This window comes from Cryptotermes secundus, unplaced genomic scaffold (assembly GCF_002891405.2).
Source record: "Cryptotermes secundus unplaced genomic scaffold, Csec_1.0 scaffold537, whole genome shotgun sequence".
In the NCBI taxonomy this organism is placed as follows: Eukaryota; Metazoa; Arthropoda; class Insecta; order Blattodea; family Kalotermitidae; genus Cryptotermes; species Cryptotermes secundus.
This window is the reverse complement of record NW_019740661.1, coordinates 1,057,457-1,073,095: the sequence shown is the minus strand read 5'-3', so window position 1 is coordinate 1,073,095 and position 15,639 is coordinate 1,057,457. Positions and strand designations below refer to the sequence as shown.

At 40.5% G+C, this 15,639-nt stretch overlaps 1 protein-coding gene across 2 annotated transcripts; it reads right to left on the bottom strand.

The window, feature by feature from the left end:
• Positions 1 to 6,028: 6,028 nt before the first annotated feature.
• On the bottom strand, positions 6,029 to 14,392 carry LOC117282955 (phospholipase A2 inhibitor-like). Of its 2 annotated transcripts, none has more exons than XM_033754722.1 (2): positions 14,228 to 14,392; positions 6,029 to 7,483 (listed from the first exon to the last, which is right to left on the bottom strand). In XM_033754722.1, the coding sequence occupies exons 1-2, from the start codon at positions 14,368 to 14,370 to the stop codon at positions 6,430 to 6,432; spliced, it is 1,197 nt and encodes a 398-aa protein (XP_033610613.1). In that variant the 5' UTR covers positions 14,371 to 14,392; the 3' UTR covers positions 6,029 to 6,429. The 2 variants fall into 2 exon arrangements, 1 of the variants encoding a protein (XP_033610613.1); XR_004513910.1 differs by lacking the exon at positions 6,029 to 7,483 and adding an exon at positions 10,390 to 10,652.
• Between the last annotated feature and the right edge of the window lie 1,247 nt (positions 14,393 to 15,639).

Here is a 15,639-nt window from a genome sequence, read left to right as displayed (position 1 = left end):
ATTCCCGAGGTTCCCGAGTGTCGCGGCGGTGTGCGCGGCCCACTCGGTAAACAACCGCTTTCGTCCCGAGTGCTATATCGTCCCGAATCGTATCGCGTCTGTGTGTGGGAGCCTTAAGAGCATTTGATAACTGATAATTATTGTGGAAGTTATATCTTCTGGGATATAACGCCGTGTAGCATGTTGACAATCAACCGACGATTCGGAGGAAAACGTCGCCTCCATCTTCAGTGTCGAAGAATAAGACGATCAGGAAACCAGCATGAAGCGGTTAGCAAGCTTTGTTTATTTTCCTCCGAAGCGTTGGTTGACTTTCCACGGCCTGAATAACCCACAAGACAGAACTCTTCATAACCGCTGTGAGAGCCTCCGGCCCTATCTACTCGTAGTTATTTATTTGATGATAAATTTCAAGATCATAGCGACAAAAGGCCGTCACTGAGCCCTATCATGAGGCAGACCATTTCAGCCCACAACTCTGCGCCCTATGTCACCCATTTTATTGTGAAAATTTTATTATCCATCCTTAGGTGTGATCTAGTCGTCAGAGTTCCTGGCTACAGATTCAGAGGTCCCGGGTTTGATTCTCGGCACTGTCAGATTCTCTGAGAAGTAGTGGGTCAGGAACGGGGTCCACTCAGCCTCGTGATGATAACTGAGGAGCTATTTCAAGGAAACAGCTGCTCCGGTGTAGAAAACCGAGATTAACGGCCGTAGGGATCCGTTGCCCTGACCAAGTGACATTCTCTATCTGCAAGAGTTGACACTAACTTCGCGGACAAGTGGCAGTCGCTCGGTCGCTATAGTTCGCTTGCGGGCTACAGTCCAGGGAGTTTTTTTTGTTTGTTTGTTTGTTTGTTTGTTTGAGGTCTTCTGCGTTTTCTCTTCACTTCAGGATCTGCAACGAAAGGCTTGAATGAATTTCTCATCTCCTCCCATGTGTCGTTTACGACCGGCTGATCTCAATTTTCATGTAATCAGTAATTCCAGTTGGTATCACTGAAACTCTGAACAGACTGATAAGATTAGTGGGAGGTACCGTGTGCAAAAATCGATAAAAGAAGGAAAGTTGATGACCCTCTTGACACGAATAGATCAATGTCCAAAGTAAATAAGAACATGACGATATCGCAAAATACACGGTAAGTTCTCACGTCGTGCATATGAACTCGTATCCCGAGATGTACCCGTACACGTGTATGTGAAGCTACATTAAGCGGATCCATTTTTACCATAACAAACGTAACAAATAAGTAGGCCGTATTCTTCAGCCTTTCTTCAGTTATATAAACAGGATGATGGATGATGTCCAGAAACGCAATAATTGCAATATTTGGAGATCATTTCTTGACGATCAGAAGAACGATAAAATAAAAGGCATACCTTGCATCACCGTTACGTACCTTCGCACCACAATTCGTGAACCTCACGGAAAGGGGCTTCCCCGTGGGAAGCATGCAGTCAGTCAGGAGAACGGTTAGAAGGAACCATAGGACACTTCATGAAGGCTGTCAGTTGGATGGTGATTATAGGGGACTAAAGAGTCACGCACATGTTCATTGTGTTCCTCTATAAAATAAGCTTAATGAAATGATCATATATTTATTATTGAAATATATATATAATAGTAAATAAATATATTTACAATTAATGCTTTCATAAGTTACTACATCCTTATATGTATTACACGTGTAATGTATTCGTAATTTGCATATTATGGAATGTGGGGATGATATGTATATAGCTGTACCACATTATCCTTCTGTTCGGCTGAAATATGAAACATATTTTTGATCCTTTAATATTTACGTCTTAGCTCTTGGAAGCTTCACTGATTTTGTCCATGTACGTACGAGTATGTAATAATGTCGAAATGATTTTCATGAACTTTGGCAGAGCAAATTCTTGCTACAAGATATAGATTATATGAAATCATACAAAATCCCAATACTGAGTGTCGTACTGAAAGTCATGAGCAACAGTTTTTTTAAAGTAACATGCTTTATTATTGACAAACCAAATATACCACATCAATCTACAGACCTTTCTTTATTTTTCCACATAATCGCCACTTCTCTGTACGCATTTCTACCTCTGGGAGTTTGAAAATTCTCCTTCTGTAAAATTCCGTTCCAGCCATCCGAAGACACTGACGCACTGCTTTCTGAACTGCCTCCCTTGTCTCAAAACGTTGTCCACAAAACTGATCCTTCACAAATCTGAAAATATGGTAGTCGGAGGGTGCCAGATCAGGGCTATGGGAGGGGCGTGGAAGAACCTTCCACCCCATCTTTGCAAATGCTTCCAATGTGAGGCGAGCGGCGTGGGGTCGAGCGTTGTCATGCAGGATGATGATGTTTCGTCCCGGACGTTTATCGCGCAATGCAATCTAAGAAGACTGTGCCCATCACCTTCGCTGCTGATGGCACTGTCTTTGCCTTCTTTTTTGATTGAGAATGCAAATGGTGCCATTCCATACTCTGCCGTTTCGTTTCAGGCCCGAAATAGTGAAACCAGCTTTCGTCACCTGTCACAATACAGAGAAAAAAATCATCGCTTTCGTGTCGATATCTCTGCAGCAGTTCTGAGGTGATGGCTTTTCGCTGACCTTTGTGGTCTTCGGTCAATAACCGCGGGATCCAACGAGCACAAACTTTCCTATAGGTCAAGCTTTCAATCATCTCCTGTACTGCAGTGTGACCTGTTCCAAGTTTTCGGGCTATTGTGTCCACAGTCACACGCCTGTCTTCTTGAATGATCTCATCCACTCTTTCCTTGTTGCGTTCAGTTAAGGCTGTTCGAGGACGACCGCTCCGAGGCTCATCTTCGATGCTGGTGTTCCCATCTTTAAAATGTTTCACCCATCTTCGAACACTGCTCGCACCCATGCACACACTTCCATAAGCACGCTGAAATCTCTGGTGAATTTCTGCAGCAGGGATTTCCTCTTTCACAAGAAATTCAATGACAGCATGCTGGCGAAACGACATATGGTTTTCGGCAATTTTGTTAGGAGTGATACTGGTCACGTGACGCAAGCTATTGACGTCACAAGACACTCAAGGTTAACACAACAGCTGGTTCCACCTACCACCGTATTCTCTTTCATCTGCTGTTCCCAGGTTGCATGCAAAAAGAGTTGCTCATGACTTTCGGTACGACCTACGTATTATCGTCATTCTGCTGTGAAATTCTTTATCTGCTAGGCAGACAATAAAAACCAATTTCCTATCATATAACCAGTGCACATGATGTGTGCGTGTTTGTGCGTTTGTGCGTGGGGGGGATTATAATGTCAGATAGTTTCGCGAAGAAAGAGATGACATTTCAATACATATCACTCGGATCTCATATAATCTAAGAGGAACAAATTCCTTATATCACCAATTTTATTTTAATCCGAATTTAACACAAATTAAGAAGGAATTTTATCGCAAACATCTGGTGTTTCTCTAACTTTTAATTCAATAAACATTTCACTTAATAGCTTTAGCTTCTGGGATATGTTCTCCTTCCATTCCTGTTGCTCCCACTTTGATTAAACAGAATAAACGAAGACAAACGTCGATGCATTGAGTGGGATTCGAACCCACGATCCCAGCGTTGGAGCGAGCGTAGGTACATATTTCATGCCTCAGACTGCGAGGCACACCGTGCATCACCGTGTGGTGCATGACCGGTGTTTCCCCGTTAATGTGACCTTCGAGACAGAGTTAAATATTTAATAGCTCAGTTACCTAACCTAGCCAGTCTCACGAGCAGAATAATCTACCCTGAAATATTAATCCGAGTCAGCCATCCACACCTCAGCTAGCGCCACCCAAGCAAGAGGTCATATTGAGTTGAAAGATTGTAATATTAGCATCTATCGTATGGAAATAATTGCTGAAATTTGGAAATGGGTAGAAGTGATTCGCAATTATGTACTAAGGGCGTTCCGTATATAATGCCTCCCATTTTTTTAAAGAAAACTACAACAGATACAGAAACCATAATAACGCAGTTAAATAGAGCAAGATTTCAGCTACTTACAGCTATTTTTCCACATAATCACCACCATTCTTTATGCACTTTTGTCATCGATGAACAAGAGCCTGTATGCCGCGCCCGTAAAAGTCTGCGTCAGCAGAGGCTAGCCACTTTCTTACAGCTGCAATGACAGCATCGTTGTCTGGAAAATGTTGCCCACGTAGTCCATCTTTCATAGGCCCAAAGAGATGGAAGTCTGAAGGTGCTAAATCGGGGCTATAAGGTGGATGTGGTATGACAGTCCAGCAAAACTTTGCAATGTGCGCGGTGGTCGCCAAACTGGTATGGGGTTTAGCGTTATCGTGTTGCAGGCGAAAGGTTGTCTGCTTCTCTCACCTGACTCGGGAAATACGGGCTTTCAGCTTAGTCAGCGTCGTCTTGTAGCGTTCAGAATTGACAATTCTTGGTCGTTTTCTGCTGATCTGTTCGGATGAGGCGCTGTTCATTGTGAGGAGTGGCAGCTGAGCAGGGACGCCCATGGCGTGGCTTGTCGTGCACTTCACTTTCGCCACTGTTGAAACGCACTACCCACCGAATCACTGTGCTGACATCCACTGTATTGTCTCCGTACACCTTTAGCAAGTGTCGATGGATGTCAATGGGTACAATTTGTTCGGCAGTGAGAAATTCAATAACACATTTCTCTTTCATACGCACTTCTATGTCAGACGCCATTTTAGTAGACTGCTCTGCTGTCGCTATCTGTCGCACGACAACCAAATTAACAGCACATTGGCGGGAAGGTTCAACCTTTACTACAGCACCACCAACATCCAGCTCAGACGTTACATATTAACACAAAAAATAGGAGGCATTATATACGGAACGCACCACGTATTTTCCATGGCGTTTCTTATAACTAATGTTAGTCAGTCAGAATTACTAAAGATTAAAGAGGAAGCAATGCCGTCAAGTTCGAAGATATCATATCAGCATTCGTTTCAAAGCACGGAAAAATTACTACGAAACGATAGGCATTTTCAGGGTTTCGAACCGTGTACTACAGCATACAAGTAGACGTGTTATGCCCAAATTAATGTCCTCTATGAACCCTTCCCTTCATTTTTGTTACACTTCTAGATAATTTTTCTATTTATTTCTATATATTCATTCTTTTTTTCTGTATCTAGTAACGGAATTCGCATTTTCTTTGCAACTTTTAGAGTGCGGAATTCATCCAAATCATTTTCACAAGTTCAATTCAAGTCTTCAGCAATATACGTGCGTCTCCAATGTAACTGTCATTCAGTCAATATTAGTCAGGTAAACTAAAGCTATTTATTCTGAGAGCGAAATTCGATCACAATGGCCGTGCTGCCTAACGCATGAAAGGTTTTCTTATGCTCGAACACTGGGATCGGGGGTTCGAATCCTACTCGAGGTACGGACGTCTGCGTTTATTCTGTGTTGAGTTGTCCTGTGTGGGTACAGGCCTTGCAACAGGCTGATCCCCCGTTCAAGAAGTCCTACGAATTATTTACAATATTCACATTACAGATTTGATTAATCGTGAATGGGAATAGATAGGAGGGCTTAATCCGCCGAGAAAGGAGGAGAAGAAGAAGAAGAAGAAGAAGAAGGAAAAGAAGACTGAATGACACCCGTTAGTGCACCACTATCCTTCATAAAGTGAAAAGGCATGTGAAATTTTTGCGCATAATTCTGTAGTAAAATGAATTTGGGATGCAGCCTGGCTAAGGAAAATAGTAGCTTATGAAGGGCAAGATTTATATCAGAATATTTCATAGGACGTGAACTTTCGCTTAGTGGGTGGGGGGGGGTGGAGTCCAACTGTGTCCACTCGGCACGGCGGCCACTGATTGGCCTACTGTAGCCTGCCCCGGGTGATTATGATGATGGAGAATTTGGTGGAATGAAGATTTGCAGGGGAAACCAAAGTATTCGGAGAAAACCCGCCCCACCGCCACTTTTTCCACCACAAATCCCACTTGACCAGACCCGGGATCGAACCCCGGCCGACGCGGTGGGAAACCAGCAACTGACCGCTTGAGCTATGGCGCGTCCATTCTAAATCTTTTATAATAGCTACTATCGCTTATAAGTAATATGCATATAATATCATATTCCGAACTAGATCGCCATTTTAATGAAACATTATGACAACTTTTTAAGATAAATTTCTCATTTGATGGGTCTGAATTGGTTATTCGGCTATGCTCTTTACAATGTAGTTCTATAAAGCGTTGGAGAATTTGGTGAAGAGCTGTATCCAGTGTTTGGGACGTACGAACATTATTGAACACTCTGCACCACACAATAAGCTAGATCACAAATGGGAAACTTTTGTGGGAGGATCCATCTTCATTGTCACCATTGGCATGCCAGGTGCGGGATCAGTTTCACAGTTGTACGAGCAGATAGAGTTCAGGTGCTCACGCTTCATATGTGGCTCTCCTGCACATCACTGTGGACAGGAACCCTACGTACTGATGGAACGCAGCTCAAGAAAACCGCCATTCCCCCAATCACTGCTATACAACACAGACATAAAATGATAATGACAAGAAAGAAATATAAATAATAATTATGACTAACGTTTGTGTCTAGTTCTTGAATTTCAGTGGGAATGTACATAGACGCCTGCTGAATTTCATAATTTTCATACATTCTAATTGATTGCAATCGGTCAGCGCTAATCACAAATCCTTCCATTTGCTCCACATATTCATTATCATCACCACAGAACTCTTTACCATAAACTGTCCACTGCACACCTTTATATTTCGGAGGACTTGAGCATAAAAGCCTGAGGTCCACACCTTTATCATGACACCAGGAGTAAGCCGTGTGAAACGTACTGCAATTGCACACCCAAGGATTGCCATTTAACTCCTCGGAGCAAGTTTTGTTGGGCAGTTGTGGTATGATGTCCAAATCAGTGAGCCTATTGTAGCTCAGATTTAGACGATGTAATTTTGGGAAAACGGTGAAGACGCCAGGATCCAAAGATATCAAATAATTATTACTTACATCTATCAAGGTTAAGCGCCCATTGCCTTGTAAAGGACGTAGAGTTTCGATTCTATTATGAGAAATGTATAGTTCTTCAAGGTTTGGTACGCTCTTGAAAGTTTGTGGTGGAATGTGGCTGAGATCACAAGCTGAGAGATAAAGAACTCTGAGAGAACCAGAGTGAATGAATGGGCCTTCTTCAGGAAGTACGAGAAACTTGTTACTGGAAACTGATAGCATCTCAAGGGAAGGATTGTATGTGAAGGTCTTGGGTTCTATGTAGGTGATATTGTTACTGGAGAGGTCCACGGTCTGCAGCCTGCTCTGTCCCACGAAAGTTTCTTCGTGGATGTCTCTGATGTGGTTCCTCGAAACGTTGAGTTGTATAAGCGAGATCACTAGTATGCCACTCAGCGACGTCTTATTTAAGGACGCCAGACTGTTGTCGGAAACATCCAGGTTCTCCATGTAGAGGTCAAATCTGCAATTGACATTTCAATATTTCCATATATAGCTAACTACAGTAACTAATGGTAGAACTGGTTGTATGCACTTCGCTTCGTTTGCAAATCTTCACTTCATCTTCGGACGCCACTTACAAGGGATGAACCAATTTTAGTAAGCGATGTCATTCATAACTTGTACTCTTCTCCAAGTAAAATTAGAATTATCAAGTCAAGTTAAGCACTAATGGGGGAGAAGAAGATTGCGTCTAGGTTATTGGTGGGAAAGTCAGAAGGAAAGAGACCACTGGGACGACTAAGGCGTAGGTGGGTGGATAATATTAAAATGGATCTTAGAGTGATAAGATGAGATGGTATGGATTGGATTGGTCTGGTTCAGGATAGGGACCAGTGGAGGGATCTTGTGGACACGGAAATTAACCTTGAGTTCCATAAAATTCTGGGAAATGCTTGAGTAGCTGCAGATTTGGCGGCTCCTCAAGAAGGGCTCAGCTCCATGAGTGAGTAAGTAATTAAGACGTAATTTAGGATGTACGGAACGTAATGGTTGGTAAATCTCTAGGGAATAGACCACGCAACAGACTACGCTTTATGGGGATATACACGTATAGTTAAATAAGCTTCAAAGAAATAATTTATGGGGATGTGGACTGAATTCAACTGGCTTAGGACAGTTTCCATTGGTGGCTTTTCTTCAATAAGATGGTCAATGGGTAGTTATTACTTCGTTTTGTAGTTGGCTGGTTATATGGCATCTTGAACGCTTTTAATTAAGTCGGTGTCGTAACATCGCTAGCTTTTTGTTTCCATTTTCTTAACCATTATTTGACATTACGGTGGGAAAAGTGGAAACAAAACTGGCAGCTAACTACGTCTCCGTGTTACGTTTGAAACGTCCGCGTGTTATGATGTGAAGACAAGTAAATCATATTCTGTCGCACGCAGAATGTGGAATGGATAATTAAACCATGTAGTGATAAAATGAAAAGGCTAAATAATTCCGTTCAGTGTGATTTGTTAAGATTTTCTTATTCCAATCTTAACCAATCACACTGAACGGGACTATTTAGCTTTTTCATAATAATAGTGTGACGAAACAGAATGAAACAAATCAAATTCATCTAGTCATATTTATAGGATAAGTTTTTATCCCTACAAATATATGTTAAAAGCAGAAAAGATAAAGTGGTTTTATTCAGGAAGTACCATAAGAATGAGCTAAAATTTCTAAGGCGATCCGCTTTGTCAATGTTGAAAACCAACATTTTAGAGAAATTCTCCCTCTCCCATCTCGGAAAAGTCGATTGTTAGCTCAAGATTGATAAAGCTGACAGACCCAGAAGATTTTAGCTCATTTCTTGGCCGTGAAAGCTTAAACTTTATACGACTACAAGGTGAAAGTTTCAAATGCAATTTAATACCGTAATGAATGTTGGAGCAGGAGCGTAGGAAATGTGAGTAGTTTAAAGAATATTGATAAGGGGAAATTCTGGGTAGTTGTAAATGAGTAAATATAAAAGAAAATGGAAAAGTAATATGAACATGGTGGATATTATGGAACTAGGATAAGGATGTGAATTTGATTGAACTGGTTCATGAACTTGTTACCTGATGCTGTTAAAAGTTCATAATCTTCGGGTACAAATATTAGAAAATTATAAGATCAGTTAGAAGGTAAATTCAGCCTAGTGAAGAAGTCTCAGGCCATGAAGGAATATAGGGACTCGTATATGACCCCCTTTTGTAAATTCTTGAATGTTTAAATAACTAGATGAGAATACAAGTGAACAGTGCTGTTTTGGGAAATTTAGGACCAGAAGTTCCACCGCTAGAAGTCTTATGCCGAGTGATCCCCTGTCTGAAGTTAGTATTTCAAGAAACAAGAATTACCCTAGTGTATTGAACACCATAGACACACAATCTGCACAAGAAAATATTTAATTGCTATGTAAAGGATTGAAATACAACTTACAGTGTTATATTTTAATAATGTTATATTTTAGCGTCCTGTTGCACTGATTTATGTCCATGATTTATTCTGACCGTCTTACAGTGCATACATTTATTCATCTTACTCTTCTCTCTTGCACTACATGTTTCAGCACTAAAGTGCCATCTTCAGGTGCTTTTCGATGTATAATTACAATGTAAGCAGAAAGACTGGCTACAAACATTAGCATTAGAAGTGGAAAGCGCAAAAAGTCAACTCGACACAATAGAACAACACTATTACAGACACATAGTTTAAAAACATTAACCAGGAAGACAATAAAACAATACAAAAAGCAAAAAAGAATAGAAATTAATAACCAATATAAAAAGAGATTAGCAGAAAATGAAAAAAAAAGAAGATAAAGGGAGAAGTACGTATAGTTATACCCACAAGAGAAAACTACAAACAGAAGTGAACAACTTTATACAAGAGAACCAGCCCACAATGTTTAATAACAATCTCACTCAAAAATATGAAAAAAAAACTATAAAAGTAATGTTAGCACAATGTAAAAACATAATGCCAAAACAAGACAATTCGAATTTCATAAATATGAATCTCACGACCCCAAATCTCCACGTCACAATAAAAATAAATAAACAAAACACGCATATCAGATCAATAATTAACTGGAAGTACGCGCCCGCATATGAACTAGAGAAATATTTAACAAAAAATTTACGCAATCACTTACACCTGCCAAACGTATACAACATTCAGAACTCCATACATCTAACTACAGACTTTAAGTCCAAGGAAATTAATGAAGATATGAGAATGTGTTCGACATAAAGAATATGTGTGTCGTGTATAGTATGGTACGCGTGACGAGAATGACGGGTTCTAGTTCGGATGATTGGATTTATTGACACTTAGGTTACAAGTTCCTTTAATTACATTTAAATACAGTTCTATTGCTGATTTCCACAAATTACAGTTCACCGTTACACACGCACTAGGATCCTCAACCTTCATAAATCTTCTTCTTGAAACGGATTTCAACAGATAACCTATAACAGTCTCACTAGATTATACACTCCAAGTATTACACAAAAACAAAGTCTTCAAATCACACTCTAATACCTCACAGGCCGACCTCCTGTATTCTTCTGTACTCCTGGTTCCACTTCGCTCTCCATTCTCAACTGCTCCTCTCAAATCCTTCTGGACTCTTCACTTTGTCACTGTCATTTCTGAGGAGAGGACAAAAAAACCGAAACCTGTTAAGTCAAAGTAACATTGCGACTGACGGTCAGTCAGTCATTCAGTCAGTAAGTCTTGGTGTCGAGCTCCATCTGGGGCTCGTGACCAGATATTTTTTACTGTTTGACAGTTGCGGTTTTGTTTCTGTGGGGCGCACTCTCTGAAGAGAGGGCGGGTCTGTCTTTTTTATATGCTGCTGGCTCTTGCCTGTGCAGTCTTTCTCTGGTTCGAGTCCCTTGGGACTTGTGACCATATTTTACTGTTTCAGATTTGAGACTTCTCTTTTTGTCGCCTCCTACTACTCGCAGGGTCACGGTGGAAGTATTCGACCTCGCCTTCACCTGGGTTTGAAACCTGTTATATCTGTAACTGTCGTCATACAGCCTCCGCACCGACCACGCAGAAGACAGCCTCTATTGTCGTAGAGGCGTGTTTACCTTGTCGTTGCATAGCAACGGCCGCGGCACGGACCCAAAAGAAATCTAGTCACGTGATCGCTATTCGTCAGCCCATTGGCGCGCTGACTGTTTCCTAGCAACGAGCTATAAACATTCTTCCTATTGGTGAGTGCTCTTACGCGAGGAAATGTTTATCGCGCCGTTGCCTAGCTATACACATTACAATACTAAATTAGAGTTCATATATATAATAGAAAATACCTAAAAAATTATAAAAACTAATCAAAGAGAAATAATAAACATATTAAAAGAGTGATGGAATAAAACTACAGTAGAACTTGGTTATAACGTCATCAAAGGGACCTAAAAATAGTGTCGTTATAAACGAATGTCGTTGTAACCGAAATGGGCACTTCCACAGTAGCCTTATGTTAGTCACGTAAAAATCTACCAAAAACCGAGTTAAAATGTTGCATTTTTTAGTGAAATACGTAGTTAAGTACAGACTAACGTAACATTAACGTGGAATTGCCCAAATGTGTAATATCAAAGACATATTACAGCGCTTTTCACTGACAATACACACAATATTTCACGAATCACTTTAACTTTCTCTTCAATGCTTAAAACTTTCCTTTTCATTGCCATGTTTTCGCTACTGCACTTCTCTGGGTTTAGGCAGGAACACTATAGGGTAAGTAGACAATGTGAGGTCCTGTTAGACGAGATTCTAGGAAAGGAATGCAGTTAACAACCTGCCGCGTCCTCTTGCACTATTCACGCAGTCCCACCCCACACCCTTGTTTTCGCATAAAACCCACGCTCCTCTTGCAGCCCGCGGTCGTATTCTTCCAGGACAGTCACGTCAGCAAGTAGAGAAAGTGAGGGTGGGCAGACACATTGAACTTTCCCACGATATCAGAGAAATTCAGGAATGAAAATGACGTTACATACGAGGTTGATGCATTTGTGCATGTCGTACTAAGCAAGGTATAAAAACAGTTGCTTTATGAGGAATTAGTTCGTACCATTGAATATTTGACGCAATAGACAAGGTGTCGCAGAAACCGATGTTGCTATAACCAAGTTTTACTGTATTTCCAGTTTGACCAACAGTATTACAAGTAAACTGAGGGATTAGCAATGGGTGCTCCTACATCAGCAATACTGGCCGAAGTGTACATTCAATATGTGGAACATAAACAACTGCTTTCAATTTTAACGAAATATCAAATAATGGGATATTTTAGATATGACGACACACTTTCACAATCTATAATCAAACGAAAACAAATATAGATAAAATTTTAGCCGAATTCAATAAAAAAGACAAATATAAAATTCGCTATCGAGAAACAACGTAAGTCAATTAATTTTCTGAATCTTACAATACGCCGTAAAAACAAACAAAAACAAACTCCGTGGCCTGTATTCTGCAAGCGAACTATACTGACCGACCGAGTGATCGCCGTTTGTCAGCGAAGTTAGTGCCAACTTCTGCGGATAGAAAGTGTCGCGTGGTCAGCGTAATGGATCCCCACGGGCGTTAATCTCAGTTTTCTAGACCGGAGATATTATTTCTTTGAAATAGCTCTTCAATTATCCTCATAAGGCTGAGGGGACCACGTTCCAGACCCACTACTTCTCAGAAAATCTGGTAGCGCCGGAAATGGAGCCCGGGACCTCTGGCTCTGTAGCCAGGATCTCTGACCACTAGCCCACAGAGGCGGTCACAATACACCGTAAGAGAACAAAATTAGAGTTAGCGATATATAGAAAACTTAACAGATATCATATTGAGAACGATTCCTGCCACTCATATGAACATATAGGATCAAGTATTAATTGCCTAACGAACAGAATGCACACATATCCAATAACAGAAGACCCAAATTAAAAGAAAATAAATACTATACTAGACATATTATATTACAATAAATATAATAGAAACTTAAGCACAAGACATCCAAATCAATGCAAACAACATAAAACAGAGACCGACAAGACCAGACAAATAAATGTGCCATTTTTATATACAGTGTGAAAGCAACAAGGAAAATTACAAAACTCTTTAGTGAAACGGAACTAAAAATAACATTTCAAAAAATAAACACATGGGGTAAGTATATAAACAAATAATTATATGGAACATTAACACACATTATACACAAAAATACTAACATAAAATATGTATACATGTTACAGATACATTGAAACTATAAAACAGAAGCAGAACAGTTTTCATCAACAATTTTAAACGCCTGTTGATCAATGTCGGTTGAAACATGTATTGTGTTGTGGATAAACCTTTAAATAAGTTTTGAGGAAGACGTGTTGCACGTTAAGACGGTTGAATTTTTTTTTTCCTTGGCACTACAGCCTCAGTGGACCTAGGCCTACCTCCATGAACTCCGTTCACTTCGGTTTTTCTAGATCTTACACATATGTTAGGACTCCTTGGGCGAGTGAAAGACGGTTGAATTAGTGACTTGAATAATAAGTGTTGTGGAACAGGGTACCGCGAAATAATATTTGGACTATAATAATATACTGCCTATCTATCTATGTCTCTATAGTCCTTTCGTTTGAACTAGACCGCTTTTTTTTTTTCAGTTTCTTAATCTTATACACAGTCGGTATGACTCCTTGGACGGAGGATCAGACCGTCGCAAGGTAGCTACCTGCACACAGAACAACATAAACACAGAAAGAAACGTACACAGACATCCATTCCGTGAGTAGGATTCGAACACACTATCCCAGCGTTCGAGCGATCGAAGACAGTTAATGCGTTAGACGGCGCGGCCCCTGAGATAGGCTGTAATAATACAGATGTGGCATGATTGTGGCATAAGAAAAGAGGGCGAACCCAGAATAGGTCTGCGTAATCAATAGGCGTGGTTTGTTGACCCGGGAATTTGACATTAGGAAACTCATGACTCAAGTGCCTTATCTTGAGCACATTATTTACCCCATATACTTTAGAAAAATGTTCTTATCTGTACAATATGTGATGGCTGGCAGCATTCTCTGTTCACTTGTACTAACTTAGAAACTCACATGGCTGAGTATGGATGAGAGCGTATTTATATGTTTGTCGACAGAAAGGGCATGTGCCCCTGGCTTAACTAATCATCGAAACACCTCCTGTTTGTCATTATACGAACCTGTCAGTTGGAATCTTTGTGAGGGCTGCAGAAGCACAGTTTGCCACGTAGGAACTAGGGCACGTGCAAAGAGTCGGACACTGCCCTCTGACCCTTAAGATGACGGCCACCAGAAGTACAAATAACTCCATGAAACGTAACATAATAATATGCTGCAAAGGACACTCTCTTCTCTGGGTAGCAACTAGCGCTAAAATGTCTAACATTTCACAGGAAAGTTCATGGGTCTCTATTTATCAACTGGTCAGATAAGGAGCGTTGATAACAGAGAAAACACAAAAATGTTTCGAACTCAACAGTAACCGGTACATTTATAACATAAGCTAACTAAATAATTTGCAGTGTATTTTCTCGAGCTCTGGATCACGTCGAGCTGTTTGAACTTGACGGTCGGCTCAGTAATGAAACTTGAAGTATCGAAAATAAGAATTAATTCAGTCACACAAAAATTTCCCTACACAAAAACTCTCTTGCATTGTAAGCACTAAACTTCTCAATAGTACTGCACAATAATCGAATTTCTACTAACAGAAATGTGTTGTTTTACATAATGATATTCACAAAACATAGAAGTTGTTAAAATTTTTAAGACTTTAAGAAACTTTATTAATGGTTAATATAATACATATATGTAAATAACCGTAAAAATATGCTTCTTGGATAAAGGCAAACTTCATTTTTATTACGGCGAGTAACAGCTAAGACGCAAGATACAGAGGAGTGAGAATCACGCTAAAATCACGCTACAGCTACAAAAATTTTAGAGCCGTAATTTCAACAAAGCACTAAACGTTTAGGGCGAGATTTCGTTCAAACTTTCAGCAACACGGTGTTTCCTGGAGACATCGAACAGCTCGGTCTGGCTTCAACGTTGCACACGTGTTTTGTGGAGATACACGTCTCCAATTTTGGCGGGGATATAGTCTGCCCTGACAGGGAGCTTTCATGGGTTTTTCATTCTCTTGAGGCGAATACTCTAATAACACTGCGAATAGGCCATGGACGTCTCATTCCAAAAGTTTATTTTGTCGCTATCCGTGATTTTCCCAATCCCATAGGCGGACGATCATAGATACGGCAATCTAGTAAGAAATTGTCAAGGGAAGGGACCAACAAAAGGACGGAGTCTACTTAGGAGGATATTGTTAAAATTGGTTCCGCGAAATATAATTCATAACTGAAAGTACCTTCAGTGCTTCTGCTGTATACTTAGGTGGGTCCCATGTTCGAAGCTGAATCTGCATACAGGCTAAAATGATTGAGGTTATTTATGGTTATCCTGAGTCTCTTCAGAGCTGAAGCTGTGATCGTGGCATGGTCCCTTAAAAGAGGGCGGGGCCTCTTTCAGTACCCCTTTCCAATCCGTCATTCACAACTATTCTTCTAATGATCGTTTTCTGGTTAAATCAAAA

Bases quoted from the DNA above. Each gene is read 5' to 3' on its own strand.
- LOC117282955 (XM_033754722.1), bottom strand. From the start codon at position 14,370: ATGTTACGTTTCATGGAGTTATTTGTACTTCTGGTGGCCGTCATCTTA. The intron at 7,484-14,227 runs GTTCGTATAATG...TGTCAATTGCAG, and splicing joins ACAAAGATTCCAACTGACAG to ATTTGACCTCTACATGGAGA.